We start from the raw sequence: 18,376 nt of genomic DNA on the forward strand, positions 1-18,376 counted from the left end.
CCCCTTAGATGAAAACAAAAATATAAAAGTAAGCTAAGCTTTGTTTAAAAGTGCAATGTGAATAAGCCTTATCTGGCCAAATGTATGTTCTTGATAGATGGTCACCTTTCCTGTTTTTGACATTCAAAGTTGCTGCTTTCTCTCCCTCTTTGGTGGGAAAGGGGGAAATGATGTGGTTCTGCATTAGGGCATTATACCTAATAACTGATTTGAATAACTGACTCCCCACTGATTTGAAAAAAGTGGAGCACGGTGTTCTTCAGCCAGTGGTGGGCAACTGATGGTGTCTAGGATTGCTAGATCTTGTAGTTCTAGTGTTTGGGGGGGGGGGGGGAAGGATGGTGTAAGAAAAGTGAGATTCTTTAGGACTCTGTGTTATAATTAGAGTTTGCACCGTAGTTTTACTATGCTTTCCTCCAAGAAATCACATTACAAAAATTCAAACAAGCATTTAAAGTGAGTTTGCAGGCTGCAAACAGGACTTCATATAGCCTTGTATATTGTATTGCCCACTCCAGTTGTAGGCTAATCTTGATCTTCTTCACAAGGCAAAGATGGTACCAGTGCTAGGACAATACATATTATGGGTATTTAGCAGGGTCCTAAGTCCAGCCATCTTACAACCACCTGGTGTTAACTCCGCATTGGATTTCTTACCAGCTATGAAGAAACAGTAATTCCTTGTTGGATTTCAAATTCAGAAAAGGTCCAGTCAAGAGCAATCAGATGCAGCATCAAAGAGTCAGTTAAAAGAAGCTCCATCACTTACCCCTTGTGAAGGAAGTCCAGCCCAGCAAAATGCAGAGGGAATCCTTGTAAGAACAGGACTATAGCTCCTTGGCTAAAGCTACTCTGTTCCAGAACTAATCCTAAATTCCAATTTCTAGTAATCTGTTGCATGCAACCCATCAGAAGTCTATTGTCTCTCAGAAGGCTCCTTTATGACTCAAAACCAGCCAATTAGCATAAGACTGGTCAACTGGAGTAAGGGGCGTGGCTAAACATTCACCAAGAGCCATGCCTTTTATTCTGACTGGCTGCTCTTAGCTGTTACAGGGGGTCCTATGATCAGTATCAGTACATCCATTCTTTTGGGGAAAATATCTAAACGCTATTTTACATCCAAATTCAAACCAAACATGGCCATTTATGGATCTTTTTTATTTACAAAATAAATTTTTTTAAAAACCCTAATTCCATTAAGAACAAAGAACAGCAAGTTGAGAAAGGGGGTGAAATTATATGTGTACCTCATCCCATCTATATCCTCTTAAGCTATTTTCCCTTTTATACTTCTGTGTTAAACATCCAAGCAGAATATATAAATACACAAACATAAAGCAAAAGAGGTTTTCCCAGGTGCCCCTGCACAGGTTGTAAATGTGCAAGGCGAAACACAAAACCGTGTCCAATGATTGTGGCTCAAAGGTGTCCCTTCATTACACTTGCTGGGGGGCGGGTGGTAAAGTGTCTCCATCCGAAAAATCCATGGAAGTTTAATGTACTTCCATTACATTATGAATGTAAACCCAGTGCAAACAGGCCTCTTTCTTCATTCCAGGCCAGGTATGTCCTGCTGAGAGTTCAGGTATTGACCTCTAGCTGCCTGTGAAGTATCTAGTGGTCATGAGCTCCACCAAAGGCTTACAGATACAGTGCTGTGGAACCTGTCATTCAGCATTCCTTACCACTGTCTGTAGGGGCTGGGGCAATTAGGAGCTACCAGTGAACAATATCAGATGGACTTCAAGTTCCTCATCCCTGTTCTAGAAGAAAAGGCTTATGATAGAACAGTTTGATCCAAACCTAAGGGAGGAAGTCAGCTCTCTTAACTGAGCCATTTTCAACACGAGTTAATTCAGCCAAATCAAGATGAGATGCAGTAGAAAAGGCCATGCCAAATACATGCCAAGAATAGCACAGAACACACAACTTTCAGGTTTGGACATATCCTATGTATGGTTCAAAATGTTTGAGGTCTAGCTAAACCGAACAGAGTTCGCCTCAACAGTAGCAAAGATAATACAAAAACTCTTGGTCCAAACAGGCAGGTTGTCACCATTCTTAATTCACAGCCTGTTAATATACTGCCAATTCTACTTTTTCAAAAAAAAAAAGAAGAGATTTTTAGCTTTGACTTCAAAACAGCCCTATTAAAGGATTTGAGGGTGGTGGTGAACGTTTAACATTTTATGTGCTCTTAACAAACCATTTTCCCCCCCAGGTTATATTTGACAGATTCTAGCAATAAGTGATTTATGGTTAAACAGTTTTTCCTCATGCAAAAGTAGATCAGGGCTTGGATGTTAAAATCTGTGCATTCCAGGACAATGCAATATGAAAATATAGAAGTCTACCTTATTTTAGGGATTTACTGTAGAGCCAAAAGGCCGTACATCCCTAACTTTTGGAGGTCATCTAAGAACTAAATCGTCTTTAGCTAACTGAAGGTAAACACTTGCTTCATAATGTTCTCTTTTCTTATTGGTCACTCCGATTCTTGAAAGCTTCATTTCAGTTTCCAAGATCAGGATCAATCAGAACAAGAAAGTTAGATAGTAAACCTGCAGAATGCAACTGCAGCCCTAAATACTGTTTTAAAACCCTGGTGGAATGGCTGAACAGGATGGAATGTTCTTCACCACTGTTCCCCCAGAAGAGGGGAGGCTGCGGAGGCTCGTTTGCCTAGGAATAACGAGCAAGCTTGTCATAGTTGGGGCCAACGGTCCTACACAGAAACATTGATACCATCATGAGGCAAAGCTGTGGGAAAAAGAGAGATCTTATTAAAAGAAACAGCAATCACATATCTGTCATACGAAAAGCTAAATTCCATGTTTGGGACAGTTTGGAAAGCAACTTAAAAATAAGATTCTCAGTTTGATCCGAGACCCTTCAGAGGTGTTGGGCTTCAACCTCCAGTATTTCTGCCTGAAATTTCTGGAAGTTGGGAATCCAGTGTATCTGGAAGGTTGGATGCTTGCTCCAGACCTAAGCCCTGAAATTACAAGGCACAGTAGCTATCTCTGAATTGTTGTTGTACCCAACCTGGTACCTTTCATATCTGAACTACAACCCCCATAATCCTTGAAGTGCTTTCCCCTATCTGGATGCTCTCCAGACATGTGGATCAGCCATGGTCAGGCTGGTTGGGGAATTCTAGAATAGAATCCAGCACAGGATAAGTAGATACACAAGATGGAAAGAAGCTGTGGAGACCTGAATGACTCACAGAATGTATCCTGCAGGAAGGAAGGGAGACTGTCTGCTTAAAAAGGGGTGAGTCTCTGCCCTGCAGCATTTGAGTCTCTAACATGCTTTATTGTTCTCTGCTGCATTTGCTCTCTCTAGCTCTCCCTATTGGCGCTCAGGTAACTGCGGCACAATTAGCTCTTGGACCCAGCAGCATGCTATGTTTCATCTTGGCCCCCGGGGGCAGCAAAGCTCTTTTCACAACAGTACAAGATGCATGAAAGACATTCACCTGCAAGGAGGAGCGGGGTGGGGAAAAGAAAGCACGAACTCTTGACGCATTTGCATTAAAGGAACTTTCAGGCCTGACAATGCCCTGGAATAATTACCTTGCCAATATTCCAAGCTGTGCAGGGACGTGAAATAATTTAAAGGATTATAAAAATGGGAAGAGGTTTCAGAAAGCTAGGGAGAATTAAGGAGCAGCACAGACGTAACTCAGGGACTCATACATCGCTTTGGGAAGCAAATCAACACCTTGCCTTTTCAGACATGCCCAGACCATGCCAGGCGCAGGGTGTGGATGTGTTGAGAAACACAGCAGACATGCATATACCCAGCAGCCAGCATATCAAAAGCACACTGGGACAGCTAGGTGTTTGTGCCCCAGCCGCAGGGCTCACATGTAAAGGCCCAAAAGTTAAAGTGTTCTTGGATGGCACTGAAAGGGAAGAGAGGAGGAATAATGAAAGGGGCAGAATTCTTCTTGCACAACGGGAACGTGGGAAAAGAACTTTAAGCATCTCTCGTTTCTGAATGTAGATTTGCATCAGGAATTAGATTAATTTCATGGGTTTTCCAAGTCTATGTGATTCTCATTGGGGGATATCAGGAAAAAAAAAACCCGTTCCTCTTCTCCCCAGGCCACACTGAGCCTCTTCCTTTCAAATCCAGGCCCTTAGGATATATGTCAGTTCATTAAAAACTTTACAAAACAGCACGAGCAGCTATGGTTTGCTTTTCTTTAAAAAGAAAATATGGAAGTAACACAAACAATTGCAACCTTCCAAAATAAACTACCCATAACTTTCTCACACACACACACACACACATAAAATCTGTCTTCTGCTAGCCAACCCAGAAAGTCATCAAGGAGAACAACAGATTTCCCCAAAAGGTAATCTCCACATGTGGTCATAGAGAAAGCTTCTACTTGGTGCCCCCTCCAGTAGTGTAAGACTACATTGGCCATCATTCTCAGCAACTATTGGCTGCGCTGGCTGGGGGTGATGGGAACTGTTATTTCTTGCACCTTTTCTCTGAGAGCTCAAGGCAGTTCCACACAGGGTCTCTCCTTTTACTTCAACAAATAACCATTCTGTAAGTTTGGGCTGAAAGAGTGAATGGCCCAACATTAGCCAGTAAACTACACAGTTGGGCCAAACCTGAGCCCAAGTCTTTCTGGCCTAAATCACGCTTCTTAATTACTACGCTATTCTAAATTGTAATCCAGCAGATGTGAAGGGTTCCAGATACAGGAAACTGCCTAGGTGAATTCACAAGGATTCACGTGGGATCACCAGTAGGGATCACTTCCTTGCAAATATACAAGCATGACACCATGATGTTTGGGGATGGCAACAGCTTTTCTGGCCAATGCGTGCACCCAAGACACCCTGCACTGCACTCATGACCCACACAGACCACATAGAAATGGGCATGCAGAGAGGAGAATAACACACCCTTCCCAACGCAGGAAGGCACAAACAACAAGGCATGGCAGAAAGCTGGAAACATCTATGCCTGTACATAAATGCACTCCCTTTAGCCACCTGTTAGGGATCTCCTGGGAGCCACCACTATGCAGGTCCTTGTGTTCTAGTGCAGTGACCAGCAACATGCACAGCAGCTGCAGTAACTACAAGAAAGATCCAGGATGGAAAGGAGATAAAGACCTCAACACTTTTCATGTAATGCACTCACAAACAAGCACATATAAACATTTCAGGTGTCCCTCAGCAATGCCTATTGATCAAAATGAGCGGACTGGTAGGGACAACACTTGGTGGCACATGGTTTGGACAACAGCACTGACAGATTTGCCGTTCTGCCCCTACATGGGAGAAACATAATGGCATCTTAAGGGCAGAAGAAAAGCAGGCCTGGATCTTTCATCATCAAGCAGCAAACTGCCCAGAGAGCTTTGACCACTGGGTGGTTTAAAAAACTTAGATAGCTAGATATCAAACAATCAATTCTGAGTACCATGAAACAGCATCAAATAGTTAATTATTTAGCTTAACATTCCAGAGGAGGAAGAGGCATTTAGGGATTTTCTGCCCACAAGACCCAATTGCACTTCAGTACTACATACCTTTATCTAATGGGGTGGATGGGGAAAGAGATTACTATTATTACAAAATGCCTTTGGTCAGTCCTGAAAATAAACACCGTGCAAGGTGGTATAAACTGAATATGGCTGTAATGATTTTGGGAGGTCTCCAAACCTATCAACATTTGCACCTCCCTGTATTATTACAGCACCACTGGTGGAAATGCAGCTGTACCCAGCTAGTCTTTCAAGACCTCTTACCTCTAGGAGAGCAATCCCAAGGCAGATGCCTACAATGCTGATGATGTTATTGTTCAGCCAGGCTTGGACATTCTCCCTGCAGCCCTACAAACAGGCAAAAGTATGTTAAAAAAGGAGTGTCAGAGGGAAATGCAAGAAGAATCCTTGTCAGATCAATTACAAGGCACATCTCACTCAGCCATCTTGCTTCACATTGTAGCCCACCAGATGTAGCCAAAAAACTCACCAAAAAAAAAAAAATCAGAAAGGAATAGTCCACCTTCATTTTCTACATCTGGCACCAGCCTTGCCTTTGCTAGTCCTAGCCTTCATGAACTTGTATTACTAACGTTCAGAAACTCCCAAGGCAGTGTCCTTCGCCACATCAAGAAGCACTGAGTCCCACAAATTAATTCTGCACTGTATGAATACCTATTTTCTTTTGTCTCTCCCACACCAACTGGCTGCTCATTTTAAGGACTCAGCAGAGAGAAGGTGAAATCAATACCTATATGGCTAAGGGCCTACATATTTACAGGACCATCTAGTTCCAGTAGCTTCTGCCCACCCAAAAAGATCAAGGAGGGTAGACTCACTGCAAATGCTTTCCCTTAGGGAGGTTATTTACAAGGTCCAAGGAATCGAGTCTTCTCTGTTGCAGCCGTCCTTCTTTGGAGGAGCCAAAGATCAGATTAGCCCCCACCCTGTTATGTTTTAGGAGAGCTGTAAAATCTGGCTTTCAGTATAGTAAGTTAGAACCCCCCATCCTGAGCTGTGACTGGATTCTTTGTTCTCAGCAGCCTTTGTTTCTTTTAAGTAATGTTGTCATCATGCACAACTGTTTCTCATTTTATTATACCATTTTTGTATTTTAACTTAGAGTCCAGTTGGACTGGAGTGGCATGCAAGCCACAGTAAATAAATACTTCTTTCTATCAAATGGATGCACCAATTGTGGCCAAAGAATAGTATGCAACCTTCTTCTTCACAACTGCTTTTTTCAGTAATTATAATTTCATTATAAGAATATTTCCACGCCTGGAAAGTGCCAAACTGGCCAAAAGCTGTTATGTTTCAGAATTTACTAAAAATCTGGTTGTCTTCCCAGGCCTTGGAAGAAGATAGTTATGGAGCCCCTTTTAATTTAGCTTAGTTTTGTTCTTCTGGTTTGCCGTGTTTTCTTTTACAATGGTACCTCGGGTTACGAACGCCTCTGCTAACGAACTTTTCAGGTTGCGACCAGCTCTGGCTGCAAAAATTTACCTCGGGTTACGAACTGGATCCGCGGCCATTTTCCGCTGTGACACGTGGTCTGCGGCCATTTTCTGCCCATTCCACGTGGTCCACGGCCATTTTTCTGCCCGTGCCACGTGGTCCGCGGCCATTTTCCGCCCGTTCCATGTGGTCCATGGCCATTTTTCCGCCCTACCGCATGGTCCGCAGCTGTTTTTCCGCCCTGATGCGTGGTCCACGGCCGTTTTTCCGCCCTGACGCGTGGTCCGCAGCCGTTTTTCCGCCCTGACGCGTGGTCCGCGGCCGTTTTTCCGCCCTGACGCGTGGTCCGCGGCCGTTTTTCCGCCCTGACGCGTGGTCCGCGGCCGTTTTTCCGCCCCTGATGCGTGGTCCGCGGACGCCGGAACGGATTAACGGTCATTACATTGAACCTTATGGGAAAATTTGCTTCGGGTTGCGACCAAATCAGGTTGCGACCAGAGTCACGGAACGGATTAAGATCGTAACCCGAGGTACCACTGTATATGTATTGTTTATTTGTAAGCTAGTCGAAGTGGCCAAAGAATTGGGCAGCCTCAAAATTGGAATCAATCAATCAATCAGTCAATCAACACCCTATTTTGGTCAAGGGCCCAAACTGGAAGAACTATTACAATTTCCAACTTGGCATCTCCCAAATGCATTGGAACAAGCTGCTTTATCTACTCTCTCCTTCCTATGTATCATTTTACAAAAATCTGCCATACCTGCTTGTCCCTTAAGTCATTTCTTTTCAGAAACTAAACAGGAGAATGAACACAGCAAACTTAATATTTTTTGCACAAAATGTAACTTTCCCTCTTCTTCTCCCTAATGAGCAGGGACTGGCAACCTTTTCAGACACCATCACACGATAGCTTGTCTGCCTCCCTGTCCCCTTTTAAAAAATTGCCTAAAATTTTTGCATACAAATACTGGCTGACACAGAGATTTCTTGAAGAATCCTGACATTTCATGACTTTTTTGTCCCCCACAGGATTTGGGCCAAGTTTTAAAAAATTGTTGTAAGTCAACGTAGGTGTGCAACCATCACCATAGTACCCGAGGGGGCTGGGCTGCACTGCATGCACCCCCAGCCCAAGAACAATATGTGGGCTACTCACTTTCTTGTAGGTTGGAAACTGTCCCTGTGCTTCGCAGAAGAGGGCAGGCTTGGCAGTTACGTTGCTGGCTGGGTGCAGAACAGAGATGTTATGACAGGAGCAGGGATACAATTTATTTGAGGCATTTCTGACTCTGCTGTTTTCCATCCAGTCTGTCCAGCTTGTCCAACCGCAGCAGTGGAACTAAGAAAAAGGCAATGGATTGAAAACAGTGAGAAGCAGAAGATGGTTGGAAATAAGAGAGAAAACTTCCCCATCTGGGTATTCAAATCCTCCATTCTAAGAAAGCCATTGCTTTTTGTCCTGCAACAGATAAAACTACTAGAGGAAAAGACCCAGCACAGGTCCCTCATGATGAACCACTTTCCTGAAGCTAAGCAGATATGAGCAAGGTCCATGCCTAAATGGGAGACTCCATAAAACCTCTTATCTATGCCAACTTGAGTTCCAACATGGAAGAAAAGCAGGCTATATATACAATGAACAAATATGGCATCCAGATACCTGATGAATGAACTAAGTTCAGCAGGTTGACTCTATGGCTACAACATGCTGACAACATGCTACAACATGGCTTTAATTTTATTGAAGAAACCAGAATTTTTTGAATTCACATATCATGACTTTCAAGCCATATGGCTGGGTCCACCCAGCACACCAGGCCAAATGTTACCGAACCACCTTACGGCTTAGCACATTAGGTGAGCCACGCTATGTATGGCCAAATCTGGCCCCAAACACATCACATCAGTGGAGCTAAAGGATCTAAAACTAGAATTACTGCTACAGTGACACAGCAGGAAGATACCTTACCTGCTCTTGCACAAAATCCCAGCTGTCACCATGATCTGGGAGGGACGCATTTGTTCCATAGCTTGCAATTACGGTTTTTACATGTTCAGCCACTGTTGAACTGATCTGCGTGTGGGAGGAAAAGCAAGTTTACGTAGGCTCTTTATTCATATCATATGTAAAAATAAAGGTGTGCCTTTCAGTGACGGATCAGCATCCTGTTTCTCCTGGAGTCCTCCCAGGTTGTATAGGAGGCAGGCAAGTCTTAATTTATAGATGGGCTTGGTTCAACCACAGAAAACCAGGTGCCGACTTTTCTTTGAAAAACCAAGTGCAACCAGTTTTTCTTTTCCACGAGAAGCCAGCTGTGGAGAACAGTGATTACACTAACTGTAAAGCCAAATCTCTCCCACCTTCTCAACAGGCCATACAGAGTTGCTGATCACCTGGCCCTTCCAGAAAGAGAGCTAGTCTCTTACTCATTGTGTAACGTAAGACTTTAACCCAAAGCCTTAATTAGTTTTGTTAAGGCACCAAACTAATTATTAAAGGCATAAACATAAGCATGCTGATAAAAGATTTTAAAGAAATCAAAGCCTGCACAAAGAACAGGAGAGAGATAAAGCCAACTTTGGCTGGAGCGTAAGCTAGAGGCAAAAGGGTGGCGAAAGCAGAACTTTTGAGACCAGCAAAAAAAGAAAGAAAGAAAAAAATTCACACATCACACCTATTTCTAGAGAGAGGTATGCCTGTGGAGTCCTTGTTGTGCTCTGAGCTTGGTTGTTTTTTTGCAGACGTTTTGTTACCCAACTAGGTAACATCTTCAGTGCTACAAGGGAGTGGGGTTTGCTCTCTGTTTATATACAGTAGCTTGCCCTGTCAGTGTTGGTGGGGGTGTGGTTTTTTCCTCGGTAGTTCCTTGATTAGGTCGTTGTTTACTGCTTGTTTGTCTGAGTAGGTAGTTCCTTGATTAGGTCACTGTTTACTGCTTGATTGTCTGGTGTTTCTCCTGGTATCTGGATGTTGGTTGCTGCCAAGGAGGTGTTCTGGCCTTTTTGTTTCCTTTTTAGCTTTTTTATTATCTCTTTTGAGATTTTTGTGTAAATGTAGTTTGTCTCTATGTGCCTGTTGATGGCTGACTTGTCTGAATACCAAGCTTCCAGGAATTCCCTCAAGTTTTTGGGTTTAGTTTGGTCTAAGATACTGACAATTTCCCAGTTGAAACTATGGTTGAGTTCACCAGGATCAACACCAGACAAACAATCAAGCAATAAACAATACCCTAATCAAAGAACTATTGTGAGCTATTCTAGAAACGCCTTTCTCTCCAGATGTTTGATTACAAATCTCTTATGACCCAGCAAATCTGGTGAATGTTTTTTTTGGTGGGACTTTTAACATCTGGAGGACATTAGATTCCCTTGCATATGTGGGGCATTGATTATGCAAAGAAGAATTCAGAAATCAAGGGGCATCATCTTGGGGAGGGCTATTTTATCAGGTATGTAGACCAGATCAAAGACTAGGAATAAAATAAAGAAGGGAATGAGAAGGAAAAAAAGGTCCTCCGGGTAGAAGGAAACAAAATTGAAATAGCCCTATGTGATCATCTTATGAGGAATCTTCTGGTTTATGACAAACTTACCGTGTTGCTGTATGTCTGTATCAAGATTGCAATGGTGACTTGACCAACAAACAAAAGCAGTAAGAAGGCAAAGTACTATTGGAGAGAGAAAAGGGTCAGCAAAATCAGTCAATATTGCCATTGTATCAATTTCTACAAGTTTCTTACAAACAAGCATGCCAAATTTATTTCTAATCTGTATTCTTGTCTATATTTGATAAGTATTATTAAAATACAGACACAAGCTATACAGATTTGGTTTTCAGATCTTGATACTTAATGATCTTGTCCAATTCTTTGTCTTCTATTCTACTATCCCCTGGTATTTCCATATCAATTATCCACACTTTCTTTTTTTTCAACCAGTTAAATCTTGTGTGTTATGCGCCAAGACTTTATCAGTTTGTATTTGGAAATCCCACAATGTTTTAACCTGCTTTACTTGGCATAAAATAAAATAAAATAAAACAAATAAAATAAAGCTTGTAGGTTCCCTATATCTCTTCTTCATACTTTCCTATAGCAAAACAAATTTCCCACTGGTATAGTGCTGAATTGGAGATGGATAGATAGCATTTTGGTTCAGCAATGGGAAAAGATCATAGTCTGTGCAATGCTTCCTATATTCTACATTATGGTAGTAAAGCCAGACTTACTTTCCTGGGATAAAATCCCACTAAAGTCAGCATGTTCTGAATAAACATATATATTATTGCCCTGTTAACACTGCTTTGTTACAAACTGCATAATCAACCCTACCACCAAGGAATGTCTCCTCCACCAAGCTTTTGATTAGCACCCAAAAGAATTCAAGAGAATTCAAATAACATTTCATTACTTTATGTCTTTCAAAAAAAATTATCCTGCCTCAGGGTTTGGACCAATACAACTTTGTGAATTGTGTTCTACATGTAACAATCAGTCAGTCAGTCAGTCAGTCAGTCAGTCAGTCAGTCAAAGGCAGACCTATAAACTAGAGTTTGCCAAGCAATGTTCTGGGAATCACTGGAAGTCTGCAGATACACCCAGGTAGCCCTTGGTGTAGACTCCAATATTTTTTTTAAAAAACTTTTTAAAAATAATGACCAAATTGCACAATGTGTTATCACCTCAAAATCTCAACATCTTTTGCCTTATTGGACAAGTGGAACATCAAAATCTCATGATTTTTGCCAACTGTGCAAGATTTCAGCTACTTTCATTTTTAACAAATATTTAATCTTGGAGACCCCCCCCAAAAGCCATACTGGGGGGTGAGATGTCACACGTACCATGGCACTCACAGGTACCATGTTGCTAAGTTCTAATCTATGTGATAGTTATCAACATTTTCAGTGATAATGCAGCAATTAACCTAAAGAGAAAAACTGGGAACCATTGCTGTAAACAATGCAATCATATCTACAGCTAAATCACATGGTACCAAATATATCACTGCAAAGGGAAGATATGGCAGAGCAGGATTATCTTTCAGCATCCCCCACTACAAAAGCATCTTGGGAAACTAGCACATTATGCACTATACAAGTCGCCCTTCCTTCCTTTTTTGTGTTGTGCTATTAAAAAGTGTGCCTAGAGGGATCAGCTGAGCCACTAATTTCTACCTGTGCCTAGAGGGATCAGCTGAGCCACTAATTAACTAGAATGCTGTGGCATTATTTTATCAGTATGGTAATATAAAGATGAAATGTCCCCATATTCATAAATTCGTTGGCTCTCTCCCTGTAATTAAGGGGCATATAAGTATCACTGCCGTAACATATTCCTCTACCCTCCAAATAGGGTACATCAGCTTTTTCAGTGGTTTTCATAATGATTCTTACCAATCTTTAATTGCACAGAATTCCCCACTATCATGCTGCTACACTGTCTTAATCTACAGATCCATTCTCCAGAGAAATCCTAGTTTCCAGAATTCCTTGCTTTAATCCAGGAGCTGGCAACCTTTTCTGGCCCTAAACAACTGCCCCACACATTTGCCTCATGTGGCCAAAGCATTTTTCTCAAATTGCTCCCCAAATTTCTTAAATTTCAGTGGTATCATCCCAAAACTTCACAATCCTGCAAAGATCACCAAAATCTTTCAAAACCTGTTAGGTTTGGGGCAATGCTTATAATGTTTTTACAAAGCTCTTTTAATTTTAATTTAATGGGAGGGGGAATCATTTGGGATGCCAGGGGCAACATGATGTCCCTACCAGATGGAACCAAAAAACACTACTTCTCTTTCTTAGAGAGTACCAGAATCCAGACCCCCTGTTTCTACCCAGCTACTTACAAGTCCTAGCATACACTTGATTTCCTTGAGAGAGCCCAAGCATCCAAGAAACCCCAACAACATGGTTAGGATGCCAACACCAGAGAAAACGTAGGACCATATCTTGAGAGCATAGTATGAGGACCCTGGGAAGGGAGGAAGAGACAGATCAGAACAGTCAAGAACAGAAAAAGGTACAGATGATGGAGAAGAAGTCAATAATAATAAGCAATCTCTATTATTTCCTCATTCTTCAACTGGCAGAAAGGTTTGGGGGATCAAGCCTGGTTTATTGGCTTATGTCCAAAGAAGTCCTTTGAAAGAGCAGCTACAACCTTCCTCTCTGCGGGGTTCAGAAAAGGAAGATGAAGGAGTTGACAGGGCCATGCAACATTATTTGGGAAGCAACGGGTGTGGCCTTTTTGAAGGCTTATTTTCAGTTCCCTCTTAGCCTAAGGCTCTCCCAATGAGTCTGGCGTGCAGCGCTAGCAAATAAACAAACAAGGTGGGAAGAACAGATTTGCAAAACCATAAGATTTTTTTTTTTTTTAATCGGCTTAGCGTGATGCATGAATTCAGCCACTGTTGTTTGTAAACGATGTTTACATAGTTTATATTATGTGAAAACTAGGCCACTGTGGTTTGTAGAACAAATCATGCTGAACCATGGTTTAGCACAGTGTTTCTTAAAGTGCGGTCCAAGGACCCCTGGGGTCCGCGAAGACCCTCTCAGGGGTCACCAAAATCAAAATTATTTGCCAGATATTGAAGATATTTGCAAAATTTTAAAACAATGTCACTCTTCTCATTATTATTTTTTATTTGTTAAAAAATATAGGGTTTTTCATGAAAATATTTTATTTATGCTATCTAATGGATTTAATGTTGTTATTTATACATGATTCAATAAATATTCTATAAAAGCATTCATTTTAATTTTTAATATGATAAATATAATGCATACAAACAAAAGGTCTTTTGGGGTCCTCCATAATTTTTAAGAGTGGGAAGAGGTCCTGAGAGCAAAAAGTTTTAGAAACACTGGTTTAGCACAATGTTCAATTATGTAAAGTGGGAATGAGAACCTCTGCAACTTACCAAGTGTAGAAGCAAAATTATTTTGATCAAAAAGTATCCACAATCCAAAGCCAAACACGATACTTCCAAGTATCTGAAGAAAGGGGAAGAGATTTTTGGTTTGATTGTTTTAAAAAGTATACATTTATGTACAGTAACCCTTCTTTCCTCTTTTCCCATCCTGCATAAACACGCCAAAGTCCCTAGTCCTGTCTTGGGCATGAAACTAACTAACTAGTTAGGGACTAACTAACTAGTCCCGCCTTAGGCATGAAAGCCATCTGGGTGACTTTGGGCCAGTCCCTCTCTCTCAGCCCAACTCACCTCACAGGAGTGTTGTTGTGGGGAAAATAGAAGGAGGAAGGAGCGTTAGATATGTTCGCTGCCTTGAGTTATTTATAAAAATAATAAAGGCGGGATAAAAGAAATCTAAAACAAAAAACAAAACAAAAAACATGGTGGCTAGACACCATCAAAGCCTACACCAGCCAGAGCATAAAATAACTAAAAGAAGCTGTACAAGATAGAAAATGTGGCGAGAGCTGGTCCATAGAATCGCCGAGAATTGGACACAACTGAACAGATAACATCTTCATCATAAACACCCCATCAAGAACTGGCTGAAAATCATATTAATCTTGCTGGCTATCCAACTGGCCCCCAGCCATGTACTCACAAAAAATAAAAGGTTGAAGAGAAAGAGGAAGTATTTTGTGACACTGAGACATCCTTTGCGGGACATTATCTTCTTCCTGTTGGAAGGAAAAAACATTGTGTTTTATTCTGCTTTAGCTGGGACCCCTTCCAGGCTCCATCTCCATCAATATTAGTGATCTCTATACCATCCCCTGAGGGACTTTATTAAAAAAAAAAAAGGGATTCTTTAAAAAGGGAGCCTAGTCCCTTATTGTAACCACAAAATTTTGCAGGATGAGGTAACAGTAATGGCTCACTTGGCCCCTGGGGAAATAGAAACTAGTTCCAAGATTCCGGAAATTATTTGAAAAAGGTGAAAAAACATTATTAACTGACAAGGAAGACCCAGTTTGCTGGTAATAACAATGACAGTTGCCATCTGTTTCCAAATGATTAACAGTCCCCACCCTTCCACTGAATTTTTAACAGTTTTTTTTTTTAAACTGGCTATTGCAGCTGTATCTCTGAAAGCAACTCAAGGTGAAGCAATGGCAGACGATGGTTGGTCGTACATCAGTGTTTCTCAAACATCTTAAAATTGCCAAGTTTGAGAAACATTCAGGTACATCAAGCTACTATTGAAGAGCACAAGTTTTTCTCCTTCTGATCATCCGGTCTGTAAGTAATAGAAGGAGTAAAGTTCAGGAGCATCCACAGAATTGGTCAAAAACAATCAAGAGGGTACTAGCAATTAATCAAAGCCCATCCCCTCTTTTTATATACATCGTGCACATAATGGACATGAAAAAGAGACAGGGCTTATATCAGTTGCAGCTACGATCTTGACACACACACATCCTGAGAATGCTCCTAAAGATAGTTATCCGTGAGAACAAAGGATGAGGCATTGCTCAACAACTGAACCAAGTCATTTCACAGACGTTAAATTATATTTAGAGACCCACAACAGCATTCCTCAACCTGGTATCTTCCAGGTGTGTGGGACCTCAACTCCCATACTTTTCCATTTTATTAATTTATTAGCTGTTTATCCCACTTTTCCTCTAGGGCTCAAGGTACCACTCTCTTCTCCAGTTTTTCCCATCCAACGTATTAGAAGGGTATCAGAGTGGCGAAACTGGCCTAGAAATGTTCTCAGTGATTGGAGCTATATGGACCTTCCCATATTCAGCAACAGCATTCTATATATTAATGGTAAAACCAAGCTCGAAGTATGTCTGCATGTGGAAGTGTACAAGCTTAAGAAAGGAAAAATATCAGAAGCTTGTGGAACCCCAAGGTCTATTGAAATACCAAACAAACAAACAAAATGTAGGAAAGCAGATCCTAATTTGTTTTCAGAGATGGGAGAAACAAATGCAAAAAAACCCAATGAGATCTGAGCATATTCAGAGTCTACAATATGGGGGGGAGGGAGGAAAAACTGGATGGGAGTTGCTGGAGTAACATCAGGAGAATGCTATTACTTTCATATCCAGAGTTTAAACTTTACCCCCTTGTGGAAAACAGGAGGGTGCATGTAGACAAGATATGGTTCTTCAGAAAATTAGGGGGACTTTCATCATAATTTCCTCAGAGATTATATTTTCCTACTAATGAAAAAGTTTCATAAGGCATCTCAGAGCAAAGCAGAAGAGGAAGCATGGTGTTTCGAAGTTAATGTGTCACAGATTCCCCGAAAGATAGTCTCACTTCCTGGGGTGCTGATGTAAGTGATTTTTCCCCCCCGTTTCACACAAGCTCAAGAGGTGCCATTTTAGCTTTCTTGTCGATACCCATCTAACTCTCTGCTGGATGACCTAATCGACTTCACCCATTTATTCTCATGCCAGTTGCACATACCACAGACTGCCCCCACTTTAAGGTATCTGTTTACACTATTAAATTGTTATTTCCTTTTCCCTCACATTTCTCCCAAAAGATATGGAATAGATATATTCAGTTCTGCTGCAAATCCCGGCTTATTTCTTTGCAGGAGAATTTTCTTCATCACAATTACTTTGTATTCTTTAAACCATTCATTTTCTAATGTAAAACTCAAGACAACTCATTTAGATTCATAGACATGTCTCGTTCATAATTTGAGATGACTTTTCTCCCACCCGTTCACACCCTAGTTCACATAAAACATTTCAGACAATGTTGTTCATTATGCACGCGGTATTTGTGCAATCTGTGCCGCTTATATAACTCCACAGAATATGTTTAAAGCAGCACAAGAGATTGTGTAGGCAAGTATGCTGTCCTACATGCATGCTGAGAAGCAGCGTTTGGACTTTTGCACACCAATGTTCATTTTCTGCCAAGCCACCTTACTTGGCAATCAACAATCCCACATTCAAAGACACACTTTACTCTGGGCTGTCCAAATACACAAGAAAACTAACCCAGCTAAAATGCCTTCTTACAATTTTGTGTGGCCATAGATTGTCAGTAAGTGGTTACACCTTCCTTCCTGTTCCCGCTCGACTCACTCAAAAACAATTCACTCAACCACCCTTAAACCCCGCAACAACTGCACTCATCTGCCCACCACTCACCTCCTGCTTCATACAACCCTCTGCAAAAACTCCCCCTGCATGATGCCCAAACTTAATGAGACTGTAGTCCAACCAACTGAAAGGCACCAGGCTGGGAAAGGGAGACTTATTTTACTTAGCTACCATTGAGCCACCATGAATCTATACCCTGGTCTCATGAACCTCACTAACTCTACAGTCGCTTAAGCTCAACAGCCCAAGGCCCCTCTCTCAGCTCTGGCCCCACTAAACTCCACACACACACACACACACACACACAGACATATATACCCATCCAAACGCCATCCACTGATATGCATTCCCCACAAGGTGATTCACCCCTTTGTAATCAATAATGTGATATCTGAAGATGGGGGGAGAAGACATCAGCACTTTCTGCACCAGATCTCCAACCCCCCTACTCACATGCCCTCCTCTCCTAAGCTAGGGTGGATCACAGCAGCTTTCTCCTTCCCTCCAACCCTCTCGCCCATTTGAGCTTACCTGATCGCCAAACAGCCTTCACCTCCCGCTTCTGCTATCACAGAACAACTCACCTTCTTTTTTGTGTCTTCTGATGAGCCAGTTCCAAACTTCATGCCTCCATCCCTCCCTCCCCCAAGGGTGCCCCCGCCTCCGTTGGGCTTCTCTCGCTCCTCATTGGTTGCAAGGAAAAGAAGGGAGGCGTGGCTTAATGCATGAACAATTAATAGACTCCAAAGTTCCATCCGCTGCTTGTAGTTTCCAGACAACTTCCCCGCCCCCAGACTTTTTCTTTGTCATAGTTAAGGGTTTTCCATCCATTAGTGAAGCAAAGCGGTGGGGGTGGGGGGGGGCAGGGATGGTTTCATGACGTTGATTTCCTGCGCCTTCCACACCTGGCGTTAAAAAAACAAAACAAAGGAATCTAATACAGCACATGCCGGCTTCTGCTGAGTTGCATGCTTTTAGTAAGCAGTAGAAATAGAGAGGGAACCACAAAGAATTCTGTGGGGATTTTATCTCTGAGGAAGTCTGCATGAAGACTTATGTCCATGTATGTGTCATTTAGAATAAGGAAGATCTTTCATGCTGACTACACTTCTCCACGGAAGGCGACAGTTTTGTCGACCCGTGGGGTTCAAGACGTTAGATCACAGCAGGCTTTCGTGTTTTCCACATGATTTGACTTTAGGCAGTGTCATCTCCATCATAACTTGCACTGGGGCCAGCTAAAGCCATCCACAAGAACTGCAAGGTTTCACATTCTCTGTAAACTCTTTCTAGGTTTTGTTTTAGCAGGCGTTTGAATTGTGTCAATGGGGACTGGAG

At 41.9% G+C, this 18,376-nt stretch overlaps 1 protein-coding gene across 2 annotated transcripts; it reads right to left on the minus strand.

Moving 5' to 3' along the window:
* Positions 1–1,146: 1,146 nt before the first annotated feature.
* On the minus strand, positions 1,147–17,698 carry CD37 (CD37 molecule). Of its 2 annotated transcripts, none has more exons than XM_007435399.4 (9): positions 17,623–17,698; positions 14,566–14,641; positions 13,911–13,983; positions 12,834–12,958; positions 10,577–10,651; positions 8,953–9,057; positions 8,140–8,322; positions 5,786–5,869; positions 1,147–2,763 (listed from the first exon to the last, which is right to left on the minus strand). In XM_007435399.4, the coding sequence occupies exons 2-9, from the start codon at positions 14,629–14,631 to the stop codon at positions 2,686–2,688; spliced, it is 789 nt and encodes a 262-aa protein (XP_007435461.1). In that variant the 5' UTR covers positions 14,632–14,641; positions 17,623–17,698; the 3' UTR covers positions 1,147–2,685. The 2 variants fall into 2 exon arrangements, with proteins under 2 accessions (XP_007435461.1, XP_007435460.1); XM_007435398.4 differs by lacking the exon at positions 17,623–17,698 and adding an exon at positions 17,570–17,622.
* Between the last annotated feature and the right edge of the window lie 678 nt (positions 17,699–18,376).

This window comes from Python bivittatus, unplaced genomic scaffold, assembly GCF_059951505.1.
Source record: "Python bivittatus isolate LINGU-HERP-01145 unplaced genomic scaffold, Pbiv_v1 ctg000440_np1212, whole genome shotgun sequence".
In the NCBI taxonomy this organism is placed as follows: Eukaryota; Metazoa; Chordata; class Lepidosauria; order Squamata; family Pythonidae; genus Python; species Python bivittatus.

Coding starts and splice junctions, on each gene's coding strand:
- CD37 (XM_007435399.4), bottom strand. CDS start 14,631: ATGTCCCGCAAAGGATGTCTCAGTGTCACAAAATACTTCCTCTTTCTC. Junction 12,959..13,910: donor TAATTTTGCTTCTACACTTG/GTAAGTTGCAGA, acceptor CTCCCTTCCCAG/GGTCCTCATACTATGCTCTC. Junction 8,323..8,952: donor GGGATTTTGTGCAAGAGCAG/GTAAGGTATCTT, acceptor CCTTTTTCTTAG/TTCCACTGCTGCGGTTGGAC.